The sequence below is a fragment of the Physeter macrocephalus genome, chromosome 1, assembly GCF_002837175.3.
Source record: "Physeter macrocephalus isolate SW-GA chromosome 1, ASM283717v5, whole genome shotgun sequence".
Taxonomy (NCBI): Eukaryota; Metazoa; Chordata; class Mammalia; order Artiodactyla; family Physeteridae; genus Physeter; species Physeter macrocephalus.
Window position 1 is genome coordinate 14,867,186 of NC_041214.2, and position 18,957 is coordinate 14,886,142.

The following is an 18,957-nucleotide window of genomic DNA, read 5'->3' on the forward strand; positions in this document are numbered from 1 at the left end:
ATAAAATCATAAGAGATTTAAATGTTGTAAATGAGTGAAATTAAAATAATAAAATTTTCATCTATAATTTAAATACAATGACTTATTTCAGGGTTAATCAATTATGGTTTTTATCCCCATTTTATATATAAGAAATGAGTTGGAGAGGTTTAGCAACCTTCTCAAGGTTAACCAACTACCAAGAAACGATGTGATTTCTGGGGCCCAGCCTCCTTCGGAAGCATGCCTGGTACACGAGCAGTGCTATCGAGGCCCAAACACTCTTAGGACCCAAAACATACTCTGTTCAAGAACTGCTGTTACTCAACAATCAGAACTAACAGCTTTCTCTAGGGTCATTTATACGCTCTGAGAAGTGGACTGATGGCCACACGAGTCAAAGAACAATTCCAGAGAGGAGTGAAAAACATGCCACCATGGTTTTCAGGAAACATATTCTAATTAAAATCATGACTTACATTTTATGGTTATCAAAACAGAAATAATTCTTTATAGCGATACATCTAACATGGAGATTTATCTTCATAGTTAAACCAAAGTACAAGTTAAAATGAAAGAGACTCATTTTGAAATCTGAATACCTGCTGAACAGGGACACATCATCTAAGGCTCTTGCTCTGCCCCCTTCACTAACGGGACAAAGGAGATTTTTCATTTCTCTTACCAAAATGGGCAAGACTGGTACCAAAAAAAAACCCCAATAGGCTGAACACAAGCAATGACCCAGCTTCTGAAAAAGGACTTGCAAGCTGCAGTGTGTGTCACCACCTGCACACCACAGGCCCCTGTTCTCTAAGGCCCAGCAGGTCCTCTGGACACATATTTTTAAGTATCCATGCCAGTAATAGTATTGCCAAGATCTTTTCTTGTGGCAGGATCTGGCTCCTGAAGTTGTGTCACTACCATAAAATACTGGGAGAGCTCGCTGATCTGACCACGAATTGCATCTCTGCAGTGGCCCCAACTCACACGCTAACCTGTTCAGCACAGATGTTCAATCTTGCAGTTCCAAAGGAAAATCTACCTGCAATGGAGCCAGGGATACAAACGTGTTACCGTCACGGCCTACTTGGATTTTCCCTAAAGTGACAAGTGAACAACGTCCAGATTCACAAGGGGTACTCATCCCAGGGACAGATCCTGTTTTTGTGGGCCCTGAAGCCTGTACAATTTGGAGGCCCCGTAAGAAAAAAATTAGGTACAAAAGCAAATATTTAAAAGGTGCCCTTGCAAATGAGGAGCCTTGAAGCTTAAGCTATGAGTTGTACAGTAAACCTACCTTTGACAACCATACAAAACTGCCAATATTCAATCCATTTTGATCTACCAAAATAGCAACTTCGGCTGGCTCAACACTGCTGGCACATGGCTCCAGGACAGGCTGTGTAGTTCCCTCGGAAGGATAGAAGAGCTCACCACTGGTGTACAAACTGAGCTTCCTGCACTCATCAAGAATAATAATGGAAACTCTTCTAATAGTGCTTATGGAAAGTGAAATAGGGAAAATCTGTAAAAATCGTTATGGTCACTATGAGTGCATTTTAAAAATAATATATACATATCTTAACAAGGACAAGACTATGAAAATGTAAACAGAAATAATTTCTGTATTTGAATGGTCTGATAGTGAGTTACCTTGTTTCCTTCCAACTAATGTTGTTATATTATTGACATAATTAAAAAGGAAAAATAAAAGGGAAAAAGGAGAAACAGGGAGAAAGAGAAGGAATATAGAGACCTTAGATACAACTGTCTTCTGTGACAATTAACTACACACTTAGCATCTGTCTATACATCAACACCTTGAAACACATCTTAAAATTTATTTCAAGGAATAAAGATAAAAGCCAACTGAACAAATGAGAGACTTCACACCTCTAAACGTCTTCCTTTTGAGATAACGCAGCTGTTTGTTAATAAGTAATGTCTCGGCACGACCAAAGGCAAACGAAAGTGAACTTACTTTTTGCTAGCCTCGCAGACATCTGTAATATTGGAGAAAAGATGGTGACTCTCTGTTTTGGTCATCGTATCACTCAGTGCTTTAGAATTTTTAAACATTCGTATCAAGATCTCCAAACTGAGTAAATATGAATGTTCAGAGGATATAACTTCGAAGATAGCCTGATAGGAGGAAGAAGAAATGTGTTATTCATCCCTTCAATTAAAGAATTAAACCTAGCTCTCATAATTCTGCTATAAGAATAACATAATATCTTTAAAAATACAAAAAGATACGTATTAAAAACTACATTACCAAACTACTGTCTTTATATAAGGCACATATACCCGAATTTTGAGAAATAGAGTCACTGCAAAATAGGAAATAGGGAAAAAACGAAAGTATTTGGATGACTTGAGACTGCATCCTGAGGTCACACTTTGCCAGGGGGCAGACTCTCTGGGAGGAAGCTAGGGCTTGTCGTAAAACCTCAGTGTGACATTAATTAACCTTTGGGGTCATCTCCTCCAGCCCTGATTTCAAAGCATGCTGCTCTGAGACAGTGAAGATTTATGGACCTCACTTGGGATTCAGAGAAAATTTCTCACAAATACATTTCTTCCCTCCCTTGTGGGTCCTCCTTTCTCTCCCTATGTTTTAATCCAACTAATTTGTGGTTAATAAGAGCAAATATTCTGGGTGCATTAAAGAGCATGACTGGGGGCTTCCCTGGTGGCGCAGTGGTTGAGAGTCCGCCTGCCGATGCAGGGGACGCGGGTTCGCGCCCCGGTCCGGGAGGATCCCACGTGCCGCGGAGCGGCTGGGCCCGTGAGCCGTGGCCGCTGAGCCTGCGCGTCCGGAGCCTGTGCTCCGCAACGGGAGAGGCCACAACGGTGAGAGGCCCGCGTACCCCGCAAAAAAAAAAAAAAAAAAAAAAAAAGAGCATGACTGGACCTACCCTCAAAAGGTTCTTATCAGCCACAGGAATCCTTTTATATAAACTCATACAACTGAAAGAAATTCCGTCCAACAAGCCACCCTCTCTGCTCTCATCAGTGTCTCAAGAAGGAGCGAAGGACCCTCGGCAGAAACTCTCGGTGTCAGGCACACAGTGGTTTACCTGATAAGCGTTCATTAATTATCAAAAGCCAACCCACATATGTGGAGAGACACCAGCACCCTGTGTAAGGAATGCATCTAGCACCTTAACAAAATCAGATTCTCCAAGAATGGCCAGGCAGGGAGAATTCCTCCTCAGGGAGGGGTAGTGAACATCCTCGCAGGCTTGAAGTTCCCATCCTTCCTGGACACCTTCCCGAGTAACACTGCCATCAACCCCCTTGACCTCCAGGGCTCTTCCCTTCAGTGCTTGGCCCAAAGGACACAGAAGAGTCTCCCCGTGAGACCCTGTGCTCCAGCTGAGGCCGGGTGGGAGCGGTCAGGCAGAGGCAGGTGGATGCCCCGCTGCCGGTAGGCGAGCCATAATTCTGTAAGGCAGGTTAGCGGTGCTAGTCTCGGGGTTCACCTCTCTTTTTAGCATCCCTAAGCTTTTAGAGAAGTCACACTCGTCTAACCTCAGTTGCGCTCCAGGGACTTAAGTGATATAATCATCTAATGAGTAAAGAGTAAGAACATTAAGTCTCATTCAACCTGTACCTCGCGTGATTCTATTCAATCAATACAATTATCCCCAGGAAATGTAATGCAAACTAGAGAAAATTCACCCATCCTGACCAAAAATAATGGATTTCAGGTTGTCGATGGATATGGTGCCTTGAAGTGACTAAAAAATATTTTCCAAAGCAGAGACTTTTGTAATCAAATCCAAACTGTGAAGATTCAAACAAAAAGATATGATAAACTATACAGAGTAGATCACAGGAAAAGATGACTAAGTGGTAGTTTAATATAACAAGTTTAATGTAATAACTTAAAACATGCAACTGGGTCATCAAACTACTTAAAAGCAAATCACATTAGACCTGTTAAAATATCTGTATAGGAACAGAAAGATACCGTAGTTAGATTTGCTCTCATTACCAGGGATTGAACCTGGGCCCTCGCCAGTGAAAGCACAGAGTCCTAACCACTGGCCTGCCAGGGAATTCCCAGTCATTACTTTTTTATATCACAAATCTAAATAAATATTTTCAAAATATAAGGGAAACAGAATAGGTTTAAAAGAAAAGAAATATTCAAATGGGACTAAGACCCTGGAGAAGCTCTTGAATTTGTCCCCAGAGAGAAATACTGTTTATGCCACAATGTTAACCGTAAAAAAAAAAAGTACTGCCTGTTGTCCCTCACTAGGAGAACAGATTTTTTTTTTAAGTAGTATTTAGGGAATGGAATACTATACAGTAGTTTGAATAAATGATCTAGATTAACATGCATTAACATGGATAAATCTCAAAAACAATGTTGAATATAAAAAGCAACCAACCAAAACATATGTTCAGAATCATACCATTTATGTACATCTTAACAGATACACACAAGTATATGTACATATATCTACCCAATACATGATTGGATGGCTACACATCAATTCATAATCATAGTTGCCTCTGGGGAGGAGAGGAAGGGAATGAGACAGAGGAGGAGAATGCAGGACTTCTATTTTATTGAAAGTCTTAGTTTCTTTATAAAAACAAGAAAAAAATTATAAATGTAATACATTTTTAATTCTCAGAGACGAATACACCAATGTTATATACTATTTTGTTTTTTTAAAGTTAAAAAAATGGCACTGCAATGCATCCTTACATTTTTGTGTTATTGCAGGCCAATGAAATAAGAAAAAGGTATCTCATGTCCTCTGTGGAATTGATTTACATGCATGTATATGCCTAAGCTTCTGTATCTCCATGCTCATATGCATAAAACAGAAGTACTTTGACAACTTCGCAATATTATTACAGTGAGCAATTTTCTTAAAATGCATTTATTAAACTTCAAGTTATGAAACCCTCTTACTATCGGTTTTACTTTTTATTAGGTAAACTTTTATTTTGGTATAATTTTAGATTTATAGAAATCTTGCAAAGAGGGTTCAGAGCTCCTATATGGTGAAATCTGGTGAAATCACCAGATTTCACCAGTTTTTCCACTAACATCCTTTTTCAGTTCCAGGATCTAAGTAATGTCTGTTTCATTTTTCAACGTATTTCTTCCAGTGTAAATACACGCAGACTAGGTGCTTTGTTAAGTTAAAATGACATTGGTATATTTTAAATTTTCTTTTATGGGGGCTTATGTGTAGTTTTATTTGACAATGATCACATACTCCTTTTGTAAAAAAAAAAAAAAAAAAAAAAATGGATACATCGTCAAAGGAAAATGCTGAACATAATAGGCACCCCTTGGAACCCTAAAGCATCTGCTTGGTGGAAAACATACCTCTTGTCTCTTTCTTTCTTCCTGGCTAACTGTCTGAGATAATCCATTTCTTTTCACCTAGGGGGAAAAGCAAAATAAAGTTGAGGGCATTTACTGAAACAACTTCTTTATTATGTAAGACATAACTCTATGCCTTTCAAAACTGAATTAAGAGAAATTATGCAAAATGTTGAATTCAGTACATATTAATTTTGAGTCTCACACCCCTCAAATGACATTTAATTACACTAATAAATTAGCATAGTTCAACACTAAAGAAATGAAAAGTGTCTAGAACACTATCCTAACAGGTTGAGTTAATCTGTTCTACTCTTAGTTCTGGCTACTCCTAAAATACTTATGAAATTAATCTTCTGATTCATAACTGAAGAAATTCCTGATAATAAAGAAAATGAAGCCACCACTCTAAGAGTTTACTGCACAGAACCCTGGTCAGTAATATGGTGCCCTTATTACCTTGAAAGAGGAATTTTAACACTATTTTTTCACAAAGACTCAGTGGAACAGCAATGCTCTTTATAAAAACCCAATCAAACAAGGAAACGCAGTCCCCTCGGCCCAATTTCAGCAGTCTTTCGGGCATATTTAATTTTGACAAATAAGGATATTAACCTGATAGTCTTTGGAGAAGCCACAGTACCTACAAGAACCAAGAATGCTAGTACCATACTTGCAGTAATACGGTTGTATCCTTAGTTGAATCCCTGCGGATTTCTAACTCAACTGCCACACATTTTTACCTGACTGCTGTAGTTCCTATCAAAATTCAGTCTCTGACCCAAAGAGTAGAGGCTGAACTATGAACTCCATGAAGGCAGGACGTGGAGTCTCTTCTGATATACCCAGCACTGAGTCTGGCACATGAAAGATATTCATGTAAAGTTTAATTAGCAAAAGGTAAGGCATATGCAAAATACCAACCAATTAAATCCTGCACTTCATGGGAAGAAGAGGAGGAAGAGAGTGCCTTCCCCTTGTGTGAAAAATTAATAGCAATAAAATATAACAAAGGCCTTCAAACGTTTGGCTATCATACTTCTCAAAAAAAAACCTTAAAAACCATGCTCCCTTAGACCCATTTTTAAGTTGGCATTTCAAATTTTCATCCTAAACTTAAAGAATTTTAAAGATATATTTTGCTGCTAATTGTAAATTTAGACATTTTAACCATGTGTTATTACACTCTTTAAAATGTATCCAATGGAATATAAAAACCATGATGACTAGATACCTATTGCATAAACATCATCCATTTAAAAATAAATAAGCTTTTCTTAACAGTTGGAGATTTTACATTATTCTTCTTTCTCCTTGAAATCGCATTTCTATGTCAATCCCACCCCCTCAAGTTTCCTAGTATAATTCTATGTGTCAGGGTGTCTTATTAGTCACCCTAGCATACTTTAACACAAAAATAGGTTTTTACATTTAATTTTCTAAAATTTCCTGTGACCAATGAGCTTTAAGCATAAAGACTCTTCTGGATTGTAAAATCACTACAAATAGCATTACTAATCTATAACCAAAAGGACACAATTACTTCCAATTTCAATGCATTTAGCCCTAAACGTAAAATTTTACTGACAATGCAACTCTGAGTGAGACGGTGGCTTAATTAAAGGAGGCTTTGCTGAAACCAATATTTCAAATTGACCCCATTTTATCTTGTGCCTGTGATTTAACATGTTGAGACAGGGCACCAAAGTTAAGATCTGATATGGGTGAGAGAGATGGCTTTCTTTAGAAAAACGGCAAAAGGGGTAACTGTGAAAGTGGACGTTGGAAATAAAAAAAACCTGCTGTAACACTTTAACTGCAGATACAGTCTCAGTTTCAGAGAAAAGAATACCTAGGAGTTGAGAATCTGGAAAATGGTCCCCTTAAAACTATTCCTGCCCACCTCACATGGTCTTGCTGAATGCCCTGGGGTGTGACGCATATCCCAGTGTGAAGACCGCGGGCACACAGTTCTCTACATTGTGGGGTCAGGGAAATAAAGACAACTACATGTTACTGCCTTTAATCTGATTGTTGGAAACGGTTAGAAAGCAGTACAGTAGAGCAGAAAGAGTCCTAAATCAATAGTAAAATCAGCAATCATTTACTGAGCACCAGGAAATATGCTGTGTATTTTACACCCCGTTCCCCCTGAATCCTCATAAAAATTCTAAAAAGCCAATACTACTTTTATGCCCATTTCACAGATGGGAATAACAGCTAAGGATTAGGATCCCAGATCACACAGCTAATAGGTAGCAAGGCCAGGATCCCCATCCGGGCCTGTCAACTTCAGGGCTCCCACTCTTAATCGTGATATTATCAGGGATAGGAACTCCCAGCTTTCTATGAGAGGCGCCCCATTTCTAAGGTGGGATGATCATGACAACAACCCCTTCTTTTTTTTTTTTTTTTTTTTTTGCGGTACGTGGGCCTCTCACTGACGTGGCCTCTCCCGTTGCGGAGCACAGGCTCCGGACGCGCAGGCTCAGCGGCCATGGCTCACGGGCCCAGCCGCTCCACGGCATGTGGTATCTTCCCGGACCGGGGCACGAACCCGCGTCCCCTGCATCGGCAGGCGGACTCTCAACCACTGCGCCACCAGGGAAGTCCCACGACAACCCCTTCTAATGCCAGGTCTGTACCAAGTCTGCATATGTTTGTTTTCATCCACCCATATCACGGAATGTTGTAATGCCTTCCCCACCATCCTGACCCTGGGTCAGCCTGTCAGCAAGAACTCATGCCTAAAAAAGGCTTCTTCAAACATTTTAATAAGGTAGGAGACTGGACAGAAGAATGAAACCATTCAGAGCTGCTCCCATTTGGTTAACCCTGAGCAGGAACTTCACAGGATTTCCTGCCTGACACAAAGTCCTGGCAGATCGATATGCCGGCATCACGCCCACTGTCTCTGCAGGTGAGGTCACCAGCAAGAATTTCCATGCCACCTGCATCTCTATCCACAACTACTGCTGAGTTCAAACCCGGAAATCTTAAGGGGAAGAGAGAGAAGCATGTGGGCTTAGAGTCCTACCCAGATACAGCTAGTTTACTGAGGGATAAAGAGTACTTCATCCTATCAAAAAGAAAAAGAAAAAAAAATCCCCAGCTAAAGTAGTTGCTCTTCTGAGAGGGGGGAGAGAAGGTAGTTTTGAAAAAGGCAAAGTACTAATTGCATAGAATTATCATCTTTCACTAATAATACTAATTTAAAAAATGATAAAATATTCCTTTACCCAAAAAAGTCATTATTAAGAGACCAGCAGCCCATACAAAACTGACCAAAAAGAAAAAAAGATTCCATGAAACAGTCTTGGGTTATAATTAAGAAAACGGGCACATTCGGGGAACCTGAAAACTGGCTCTGGAGAGTTGTGATGAGCCAGCTCCCTCCTGGCTGGCTGCCAGACCACTGCTCCAGGTCCTGGCTGGACAGGTTATTCTCCTGAGCCAAGAGGAAGCATTTTGTCCCCCTGAGACCTTCCACGTTCAACTCTAAATTAAGCAGAGCAGGTGCCTGGAGGTCGAAGGTCAAGAGAGGACCTACTGTATAGCACAGGGAACTATACTCAAGATGATTTCAGAGACTGAAGAATTTGGAAGATGAAACCAGAGAAAGAAGGGGAGAGAGGATATGGAAGAGGGCCTCACAGAGACTGGCAGAAGGCAGGCAGGAGAAAACTGGGGGAGAATGAAAACACAGAGCAAAACGTCAAGCAGAAAGAAACAAGGAAAGAAGGTGGTAAGGGAGGGAGGGAAAGGAAAGAAGGAGAAAGAGTGTGTGCAAAGATTTTAAAAGTAAATATCTCTGGAAATTTTCTATTCAAAACCAGTGACCTTCTTGCTACACTGAAGTAAAAATCATTGGAAGGCCCAGGCTCTTCTTTTGCACACACAAAAATGTGTATAAAGCATATGTTTATACCTATAGTTTTTACATTTACATGTTTTCTGCAGTTTGCACAGTTTTGCTAAGAGAATCTAGCAAAATTCTCCAAGGGTTCTCCTTGCTTCCATGTATGGAAAAGAAAATACACCAGCTTCCAAAATGGATTCCTATTTTGTTATCTAAAATGAAAGAAATTAAATTGTACAGGCTCTTTTTTTATTTTTTAAATATATATTTTGCAGTGGTGGCTCTGGCCCAGCACAAATGGGAACACACAGAGAGCCAAGCAACACTCCTTTACAGCTCTCTTCTGACCTCACTTGAACTTTCTCATTCCTCACTGGTCTAAATTTTTTATTTAACTATCTCATCAAGGAGAATTACATAAGTAGTTTAATGAAACATTAAGAACTAGATTCCACTTGGGGTTCTTGATTTCGTATAATCTAAGCAATTCACAAAACTCTTCAAATCTAAGGAGAAAGTGTGAATATATGTCAATATTGTCAACATTTGAAGTGGATAAAAATTAATTCAAATCAAACAACAAAACTGAAGCTCACAACTATAGTTCTGACATAAGCAGAAAAATATGAACGTATATTATGTGGCCTGTCAAGATAGTGAATGCAGGGAACTCACTAATGTCCTAACAGTCCTAAATTCATAATTATAAATTATATTTTTACTGCTGTAACTGGATTGAAATTCTCTCCTCCCATGATTTTTGTAACCAGTATATTTTCCATGTTCAAAAGAGACAGAAGTTAACAACTGGCTAAAACTAATAAAGGACAGTAGAAGATACTTCATCTATGGATATGATATTGTCTTACTAGACCCAAGATATAGTTTTTGAAATTTATAAAAGGGTAAACTCCCTAAAGTACAGACCCAAAAGTTAATTAATAGATACTCCATCTAAAATTGACGGCGAGTAAGTCAGAGAAAGACAAATATCGTATGATATGACTTATATATGGAATCTAAAAAAACGATGTAAATGAACTTATTTACAAAACAAAAATAGACTCACAGACATAGAAAACAAACTTGCTGTTACCAAAGGGGAAAGGGAGGGAGGGATAAATTAGGAATTTGGGAGTAACATGTACATACTCCTACATATAAAATAGATAAGCAGCAAGGACCTACTGTATAGCACAGGGAACTATACTCAACATTCTGTAATAACCTATATGGGGAAAGAATCTGAAAAAAGAATAGATATATGTATATGCACAACTGAATCACTTTGCTGTACACCTGAAACTAATACAACATTGTCAGTTAACTATACTTCAATTTTTAAAAATGGTTAAAAAATAAATAAAATAAAATGGATGCTGATTTCCTTCTTGATACTTTGCCAAACTGAGCTTGTTAGATGACTATCCCACAAAGGAACAAGCAGGCTTTAGGTAGTAATTCTACTCCAGCATTCACCACAGCTACAGGTGTTTTCACCTCATGAAGAACTGTGTTAGTAAAACCACGGGCTTTGTGCAATATTCCTTGGCCTTTGACGCCACTGACTGGAATAGGTAATAAGCCAGGTTCTCTGCACCTCCAACAGAGCCCTGAGGTTGCCATTTATACAGAGCCTATCTACAGGATAGAGTCGGCCCTGTACTTGTGGACAGAGCCAAGATGAACTACACCAGTCTCCTGGCTGATCAGATGATCATTTTCTATGGGGTAAACAAGGATATGTCCTCAGGCCCTCTGTGACTTGACAGTGTTTTTCTAGATAAGACAGGTGCACACTCCTTCTATTTTTCACCGTCAGCCAGAGAAACCAGAATAGGAGGGCCCCCAAAAGACTGACCGACCAAAAAGGCTCAGAAATGTAGTCAATTAAAAATTAGATCAGATATTTATAATCCAAGATCACTCGGGCTCCATAAAGCACTAATGTCCATTGAATACCCATTGGAGCGAAGACCTTTAAACTTGGAGTTACCCACTTGCTGAAAATTGACTGGTTTATTCATGCCTCCTGGTGATGTGCTATTCATGGGCTTCTATTCTCAAGAGTTCAAGTGGGAAGAGGATGAATTGCAAAGTAAAATTATACCACGGGACACAATCACTCCTAGGTCCTTTCTACAGACTTAACACAAGCCGAATAGCCCCTGAATTACAAATGAGCTAGAATTCTTTCACTGCCAACAACATGGGAACAGCGGCTCTCTGAGTGTACGTTTGAAGTTCCTAAAATGAAAAATCTGCCACAGGCCCGAAACACTGTCCTCTGTAAGCAGTCCCTGCAGGCTGTCTCGGGCCCCGCCATGTCCACCGAGAAATCACTGAGATACCGTCCACCTAAGCCACAAGCTGCCGCAGAACATGCACATCAAAGAGCCAGAGATCTGGATAACCAAAGATAAGATAAATGAGGTCAAGATGGGGACAGTGCCATATTTTTAGGGAGGAGCTGGTAAATAGAACACTATTTTTTAGAATAATGAGAGGTAGAAGATAATGGCCCATTTAATAAAATCATATGCTTAATTTAAAAAGATGTCAAGTAGGCTTCCCTGGTGGCGCAGTGGTTGCGAGTCCGCCTGCCGATGCAGGGGACGCGGGTTCGTGCCCCGGTCCGGGAGGATCCCACGTGCCGCGGAGCGGCTGGGCCCGTGAGCCATGGCCGCTGAGCCTGCACGTCCAGAGCCTGTGCTCCGCAACGGGAGAGGCCACAGCAGTGAGAGGCCCGTGTACCGCAAAAAAAAAAAAAAAAAAAAAAAAAAAAGGTGTCAAGTAACATGCCAGGGAACTTCTCATTCATTTGTTCAAAAAACCAGATCTCCTCTCTGATCTACACTGTTAAGGTTAATTCTATAATCCTCACCAAAGTTCTTGAATCTCAAGAAACAGCAAGCTCCCCCAGCCTCCCAGAGGTAACCTCAGGTCTGTAAAACTGTGGCGAACTCAGATAAGACAGGCCAGGGCTTGGGGCTTTTACCCTGTAATGGCCTGAGTCACCCTCTTCAGACAGAGCCAGGGTTCCTGACTGAGCCCCAGTTACTTCAGTACAGATATGAGGCCGAGGGGACAGACCACAAACAGCAAGGTCATTAAATGTACAAGAATAAGTTGCTGTGCTTTCTATGATTTAGGAGATAAGCATGCGTTACTTCCTTTGTAGCCAGCCCTCGTAAACCAGCATCCTATATCTAGCCAATTCCTGATTCAGAGTATTGAATCTATTTCTCCAGCTACCAATGTGTCAAATGCTTACCATGCACCAGGTACTACTCTTTCCATGCATCGAAAACGTCTAACGATGCCACAAGGAAGCTATTACTATTGCTATTTTGCAAATAAGAAAATGGAGACACAGGAAAGTTAAATCATCGTTAGCCCTAATAAGTGGCCAAGCTGGGATTCAACCCAGTCCTGCTTGCTGCCTCCAAGGACTAATCTCTCTCTCTTTTTTTTTAATAAATGTATGTATATATTTATTTATTTATTTTTGGCCGCGTTGGGTCTTGGTTGCTGCGCGCGGGCTTTCTCTAGTTGCTGCGAGCGGGGGCTACGCTTCATCGCGGTGTGCGGGCTTCTCACTGCGGTGGCTTCTCTTGTTGCAGAGCATGGGCTTTAGGCGCGCGGGCTTCAGGAGTTGTGGCTCATAGGCTCTAGAGCTCAGGCTCGGCAGTTGTGGCGCACGGGCTTAGTTGCTCCGCGGCATGTGGGATCTTCCCGGACCAGAGCTCGAACCCGTGTCCCCTGCGTTGGCAGGCAGATTCTTAACCACTGCGCCACCAGGGAAGCCCCAAAGACTAATCTCTTAACCACCGTGGTGCGCTGCCTTCTCATGCTTCTGAATTTCTTAAGAGGTGTGACCTGCAGCTATTTTTCCCTTAAACTAAGGTCCTCCCCCTGGATGCCCCAGAAACTGTATCCCCAACTGAATTCCCAGCTCCTGCTGCAGAGAAAGTTAAGCTGTCAGCAGGGCGCCTGGCAATTTAACTTGTTGATTAGTACTGACATTTGTGGAATCTCCTCAAATTCCTCTCTCTGATTTGTGGCTCTCAATACCGTCACTCCCCTGTGGGCTACTGAGCCTGGACCCAGGTGTACTCAATCTCTATTCCACCGTGAGAGAGAAACCCAGTTCTCCTTTTTCTATCTGCAATCAAGAGGAGAAAATGAGATTAGGACATACATGAAAAGCTCATGACACAGAAGTAGAGAGGATAAAAAGTAAACTGGTTTTAGGGGGAAAAGGAGATTCCATAAAGTTATTTAATAAAAGATGAGCAGTTTTTAAAAGTGGAATATTTAATAAAATACGGAGGAGGAGACCAGACTAATAACAGCAGTGAACAGTGGAGGGGGTTGGGAATGGTGGTAAAATCAGAGCAACTTTCAGTCTTAACCGTTGTTTAGTTTTGTAATAAGGTGAATGTATTTGCATTACTTTTGTAATTCAAAAATAATTGTTTCAAAGAACTTAATTTAAATTTTGATTTTAAGTTGGAATATTCAATGGAATATTACTCAGCCATAAAAAGAAATGAAACTGAGTTATTTGTAATGAGGTGGATAGACCTGGAGTCTGTCATACAGAGTGAAGTAAGTCAGAAAGAGAAAAACAAATAGCGTATGCTAACACATATATATGGAATCTAAGAAAAAAAAAATGTCATGAAGAGATTAGTGGTAGGACGGGAATAAAACACAGACCTACTAGAGCATGGACTTGAGGATATGGGGAGGGGGAAGGGTAAGCTGTGACGAAGTGAGAGAGTGGCATGGACATATATACACTACCAAATGTAAAATCGATAGCTAGTGGGAAGCAGCCGCATAGCACAGGGAGATCAGCTCGGTGCTTTGTGACCACTGAGAGGGGTGGGATATGGAGGGTGGGAGGGAGACTCAAGAGGGAGGGGATATGGGGACATATGTATATGTATAACTGATTCACTTTGTTATAAAGGTTGTAATAAGGTGAATGTATTTGCATTACTTTTGTAATTCAAAAATAATTGTTTCAAAGAACTTAATTTAAATTTTGATTTTAAGTTGGAATATTAGGAATAAACTAATGACTAACAAAGGGAATTGGTTAAAAGAACCAAACACGTACCTATTTGATGAAATACGAGCTTTACAAAGGTTGTTGTGGAAGAAACTTTAATAACATGGAAAGTCCTTCACAACATTGTTAAGAGAAAAAAATAGGTTACAAAACAGCAGGTTTAATGACCTGAGAAAATATTTACAACATTGTTAAAGGGAAAATATGAGTAATAAGACAATATTATTGTGTTAATTTTTGCTTAAAGGAAAACACTAAACACACATTAAGAAAAAAAAAAAGTCTGAAAAGTTATATACCAAAATGTCAACAGTGACTGGATGGGAGGGATTTCAACTAATTTTTATTTTCTTCTTTTTATCTATTGGTACTTTTTGATTTTCCTATAATAAACATCTCTTGGCTATCGGCAGGCGGACTCTCAACCACTGCGCCACCAGGGAAGCCCTAAAGCATTATTTTTAATAAAAACTAAAATATGTTTCAAAGTCCTCTCTCAAAAAAGAAACAAAGCACGTAGGACAGGCAAATGGAACTGTTTACAGATGCCAATAATACCTGCATTTCTTTGTTCCTGCCCACAGGAAAGCTCTTAAGTGAGAGGTGACCATGAGAGAGATTTCGGTCAAGCCCAAACCGGGCAGTGGCTTATGAGGCAGTGTTGAAAGTAAGTGATGACAGGCAGGTGTGCAGATGGGCGAGAGCAGAGGAGGACTCGGCTGGAGTCGCATAATTGACAATGACGCCGATGACATAGTGAAGGCGTGAGTCAGGAAGGGGCTGACGAAGGCAGAACAGGTCTGAGGGGCTCCTCTTGCAGAAGAGGACACCTGTTTGTAAAGGTGGTGCCAACATCTTTGCTGCCATTTTGTTTTTGCTTGTTGTTTTTGGAAAGTGGCACATGTATAGGAATGATCACCTCCAAACAGTAAGTTCCTTAGAACAACACTGACACTGAAGTTAGTTTCTTAGACTGGCAATAAAATCTAAGCTGAGTAAAACCTGTTTTGGAAAAATGGATACTAAAGTTAACTAATAGGGACTTCCCTGGAGGTCCCGTGGTTAAGACGCCGCACTTTCACTGCAGGGGGCACGGGTTCGATCCCTGGTCAGGAAAATAAGATTCCACATGCCGCGAGGTACAGCCAATAAACTAAACATTTTAAAAAAAGTGGACTGATGTTTTACATGAGATGTTCAAAGCATGCAGTGGTTCCACTGGACAGTGGTATATAACTTTTCAGACTTTTTTTTTTCTTAATGTGTATTTAGTGTTTTCCTTTAAGCAAAAATTAACACAATAATATTGTCTTATTACTCATAAAAAAACAACCCCCCCCCCCCAAAAAATAATGCTTTAATTCCAAAGCCAAGAGATGTTTATTATAGGAAAATCAAAAAGTACCAATAGATAAAAAGAAGAAAATAAAAATTAGTTGAAATCCCTCCCATCCAGTCACTGTTGACATTTTGGTATATAACTTTTCAGACTTTTTTTTTTTCTTAATGTGTGTTTAGTGTTTTCCTTTAAGCAAAAATTAACACAATAATATTGTCTTATTACTCATATTTTCCCTTTAACAATGTTGTAACAATTACCTTATTATATGGAGGAGACCTGAAAATAGGCACAGAATTAGCACTGTTCTCCCATTTACCTGTATCTCAAGCTTCCTTCAAGAAACAGTTTATACTTCTATTGCTTTTATTTTCCACTCTTCTGCCCATCTAGCCCGTCTAGTTTTAGTCAGAGTCTCTAGAGAGCACTTTCCTGACCTTTACTGCCTTCTATGATATCTATCTGTGTCAATCATTTTCGCATTTTGTCCTACATTCTTTCAAAAACATCACTTAAACCTTTCGTTTCTATTGCCTCCTAAACCAGCTTCTAAGTTCCTGCAGCACAGGTACTGGTTTTCAGCTTGATTTGTTTGCCTCATCCAGCACGGTGCAGTGGAATACAAACGAATTTTGCAGTCAGACACCAGTGTTTTCAAGCTACAAGCTTATAACCTCTTAGTGAATAGCAAAATGAAGCCCGAGAATTTCTGATTGCCATCTACTTAAAGGTAACAAAACGGAAAGGACAGAATAGAGAATACCATAGTGCACTGCATGTATTAAGGGTAACTTCGGCTTTGTAAAGCTTTTGTTTGAGATACACAGACATCACCCATGAACACACGTACTGGCTTACAAGTAAAATGTATTTCTCATATGTTAAGCCACTGATATAGACCATGGTTGCAATGTCAACTCCACCATATGTAAATTTGCACTAGATATGTCGGTCATGTCACTTAACACTGCCACTCACCCTCAGGAGAAAAGCTGTTCTGCTCAGAGCTTTGGCAAAAGCAGCAGCCCAAGTGGCCACATTTCACACCATCATGCATCATGGAGGCCAAAGCTGATTGGAAAAGAGCTACTTAAGCACCTGTTCAAATAACAGTAAATGTTTAAGTGACCTATTTAAGTGGGGGGAAAGTGGCTGAGCCTATATGATTCTCTCCCAAGAAACAGACCTGGGGGGACCTTCAAGATGGCGGAAGAGTAAGATGTGGAGATCACCTTCCTCCCCACAGATACATCAGAAATACATCTACACGGGAAACAGCTCCTACAGAACACCCACTGAACGCTGGAAGGAGAACTCAGACCTCCCAAAAGGCAAGAAACTCCCCACGTACCTGGGTAGGGCAAAAGAAAAAAGAAAAAACAGAGACAAAAGAATAGGGACGGGACCTGCACCAGTGGGAGGGAGCCGTGAAGGAGGAAAGGTTCCCACACACTAGAAGCCCCTTCGCGGGCGGAGACTGCGGGTGGCGGAGGGGGAAGCTTCGGAGCCGCGGAGGAGAGCGCAGCCACAGGGTGAGGAGGGCAAAGCGGAGAGACTCCCGCACAGAGGATCGGTGCCGACCGGCACTCACCAGCCGGAGAGGCTTGTCTGCTCACCCGCCGGGGCGGGCGGGGCGGGGAGCTGAGGCTCGGGCTTCGGTCGGATCACAGGGAGAGGACTGGGGTTGGCGGCGTGAACACAGCCTGAAGGGGCTAGTGCGCCACGGCTGGCCGGGAGGGAGTCTGGGCAAAGGTCTGGAGCTGCCGAAGAGGCAAGAGACCATTGTTTCGGGGAGCAAGAGGGGAAGGGATTCAGAGCGCCGCCTAAACGAGATCCAGGGATGGGCAGGAGCCGCGGCTAACAGTGGGGACCCCAGAGACGGGCATGAGACGCTAAGGCTGCTGCCACCACCAAGAAGCCTGTGTGTGAGCACAGGTCACTCTCCACACCTCCCCTCCTGGGAGCCCGTGCAGCCCGCCACTGCCAGGGTCCCGGGATCCAGGGACAACTTCCCCGGGAGAACGCACGGCGCGCCTCAGGCTGGTGCAACGTCACGCCGGCCTCTGCCGCCGCAGGCTCGCCCCGCATCCGTACCCCTCCCTCCCCCGGCCTGAGTGAGCCAGAGCCCCCGAATCAGCTGCTACTTTAACCCTGTCCTGTCTGAGCGAAGACCAGACGCCCTCAGGCGACCTACAGGCAGAGGCGGGGCCAAGTCCACAGCTGAACCCCGGGAGCTGTGTGAACAAAGAAGAGAAAGGGAAATCTCTCCCAGCAGCCTCAGGAGCAGTGGATTAAATCCCCACAATCAACCTGAGGTACCTGCATCTGTGGAATACCTGAAAAGACAGCGAATCATCCCAAAACTGAGGCAGTGGACTTTGGGAGCAACTGTAGACTTGGAGTTTGCTGTCTGCAACTGACTTGTTTCTGATTGTTCTGTTTATCTTAGTATAGTTTTTAGTGCTTGTTATCATTGGTGGATTTGTTTACTGGTTTGGTTGCTCTCTTTTTTTTTATTATTTTTATATTTTAATTAATTTTTTATTATTTTATTTTATTATTTTCTTTCTTTTTTTCTCCCTTTTCTTCTGAGCTGTGTGGCTGACAGGGTCTTGGAGGGCGGGTCTAATGTCAGGCCTGAGCCTCTGAAGTGAGAGAGCCGAGCTCAGGACACTGGACCACCAGAGACCTCCTGGCCACATATAATAACAATTCTCGAGAGCTCTCCCAGAGATCTCGGTCTCAACACTAAGACCCAGCTCCACCAAGGTCAGCAATCTCCACCCAAAGGCCAGCAAGCTCCAGTGCTGGATGCCCCATGACAAACAACTAGCAAGACAGGAACACAACCTCACCCATTAGCAGAGACACTGCCTAAAATCATACTAAGTTCACAGACACCCCAAAACACACGACCAGATGCTGCCCTGCCCACCAGAAAGACAAGATCCATCCCCACCCATCAGAACACAGGCACCAGTCACCTCCACCAGGAAGCCTACACAAGCCACTAAACAATCATTAGCCACTGGGGGCAGACACCAAAAACAACGGGAACTACAAACCTGCAGCTTGCGAAATGGAGACCCCAAACACAGTAAGTTAAGCAAAATGAGAAGACAGAGAAATATGCAGCAGATGAAGGAGCAAGGTAAAAACCCACCACACCAAACAAATGAAGAGGAAATAGGCAGTCTACCTGAAAAAGAATTCAGAGTAATGATAGTAAAGATGATCCAAAATCTTGGAAGTAGAATGGAGAAAATACAAGAAACATTTAACAAGGACCTAGAAGAACTAAAGAGCAAACAAACAATGATGAACAACAAAATAAATGAAAT

The 18,957-nt window shown here is 41.6% G+C and overlaps 1 protein-coding gene across 1 annotated transcript in view; it reads right to left on the reverse strand.

Annotated features, from left to right (window-relative positions):
- Positions 1-18,957, reverse strand: part of ARHGEF26 (Rho guanine nucleotide exchange factor 26) — a 143,692-nt gene that overhangs the window by 100,112 nt on the left and 24,623 nt on the right. The window contains exons 5-6 of the mRNA XM_024131870.3: positions 5,342-5,398; positions 1,964-2,124 (exon numbers count right to left, since the gene is read on the reverse strand). Of these exons, the coding sequence (XP_023987638.1) occupies positions 1,964-2,124; positions 5,342-5,398 (218 nt within the window). The remainder of the gene's footprint in view (positions 1-1,963; positions 2,125-5,341; positions 5,399-18,957) is intronic.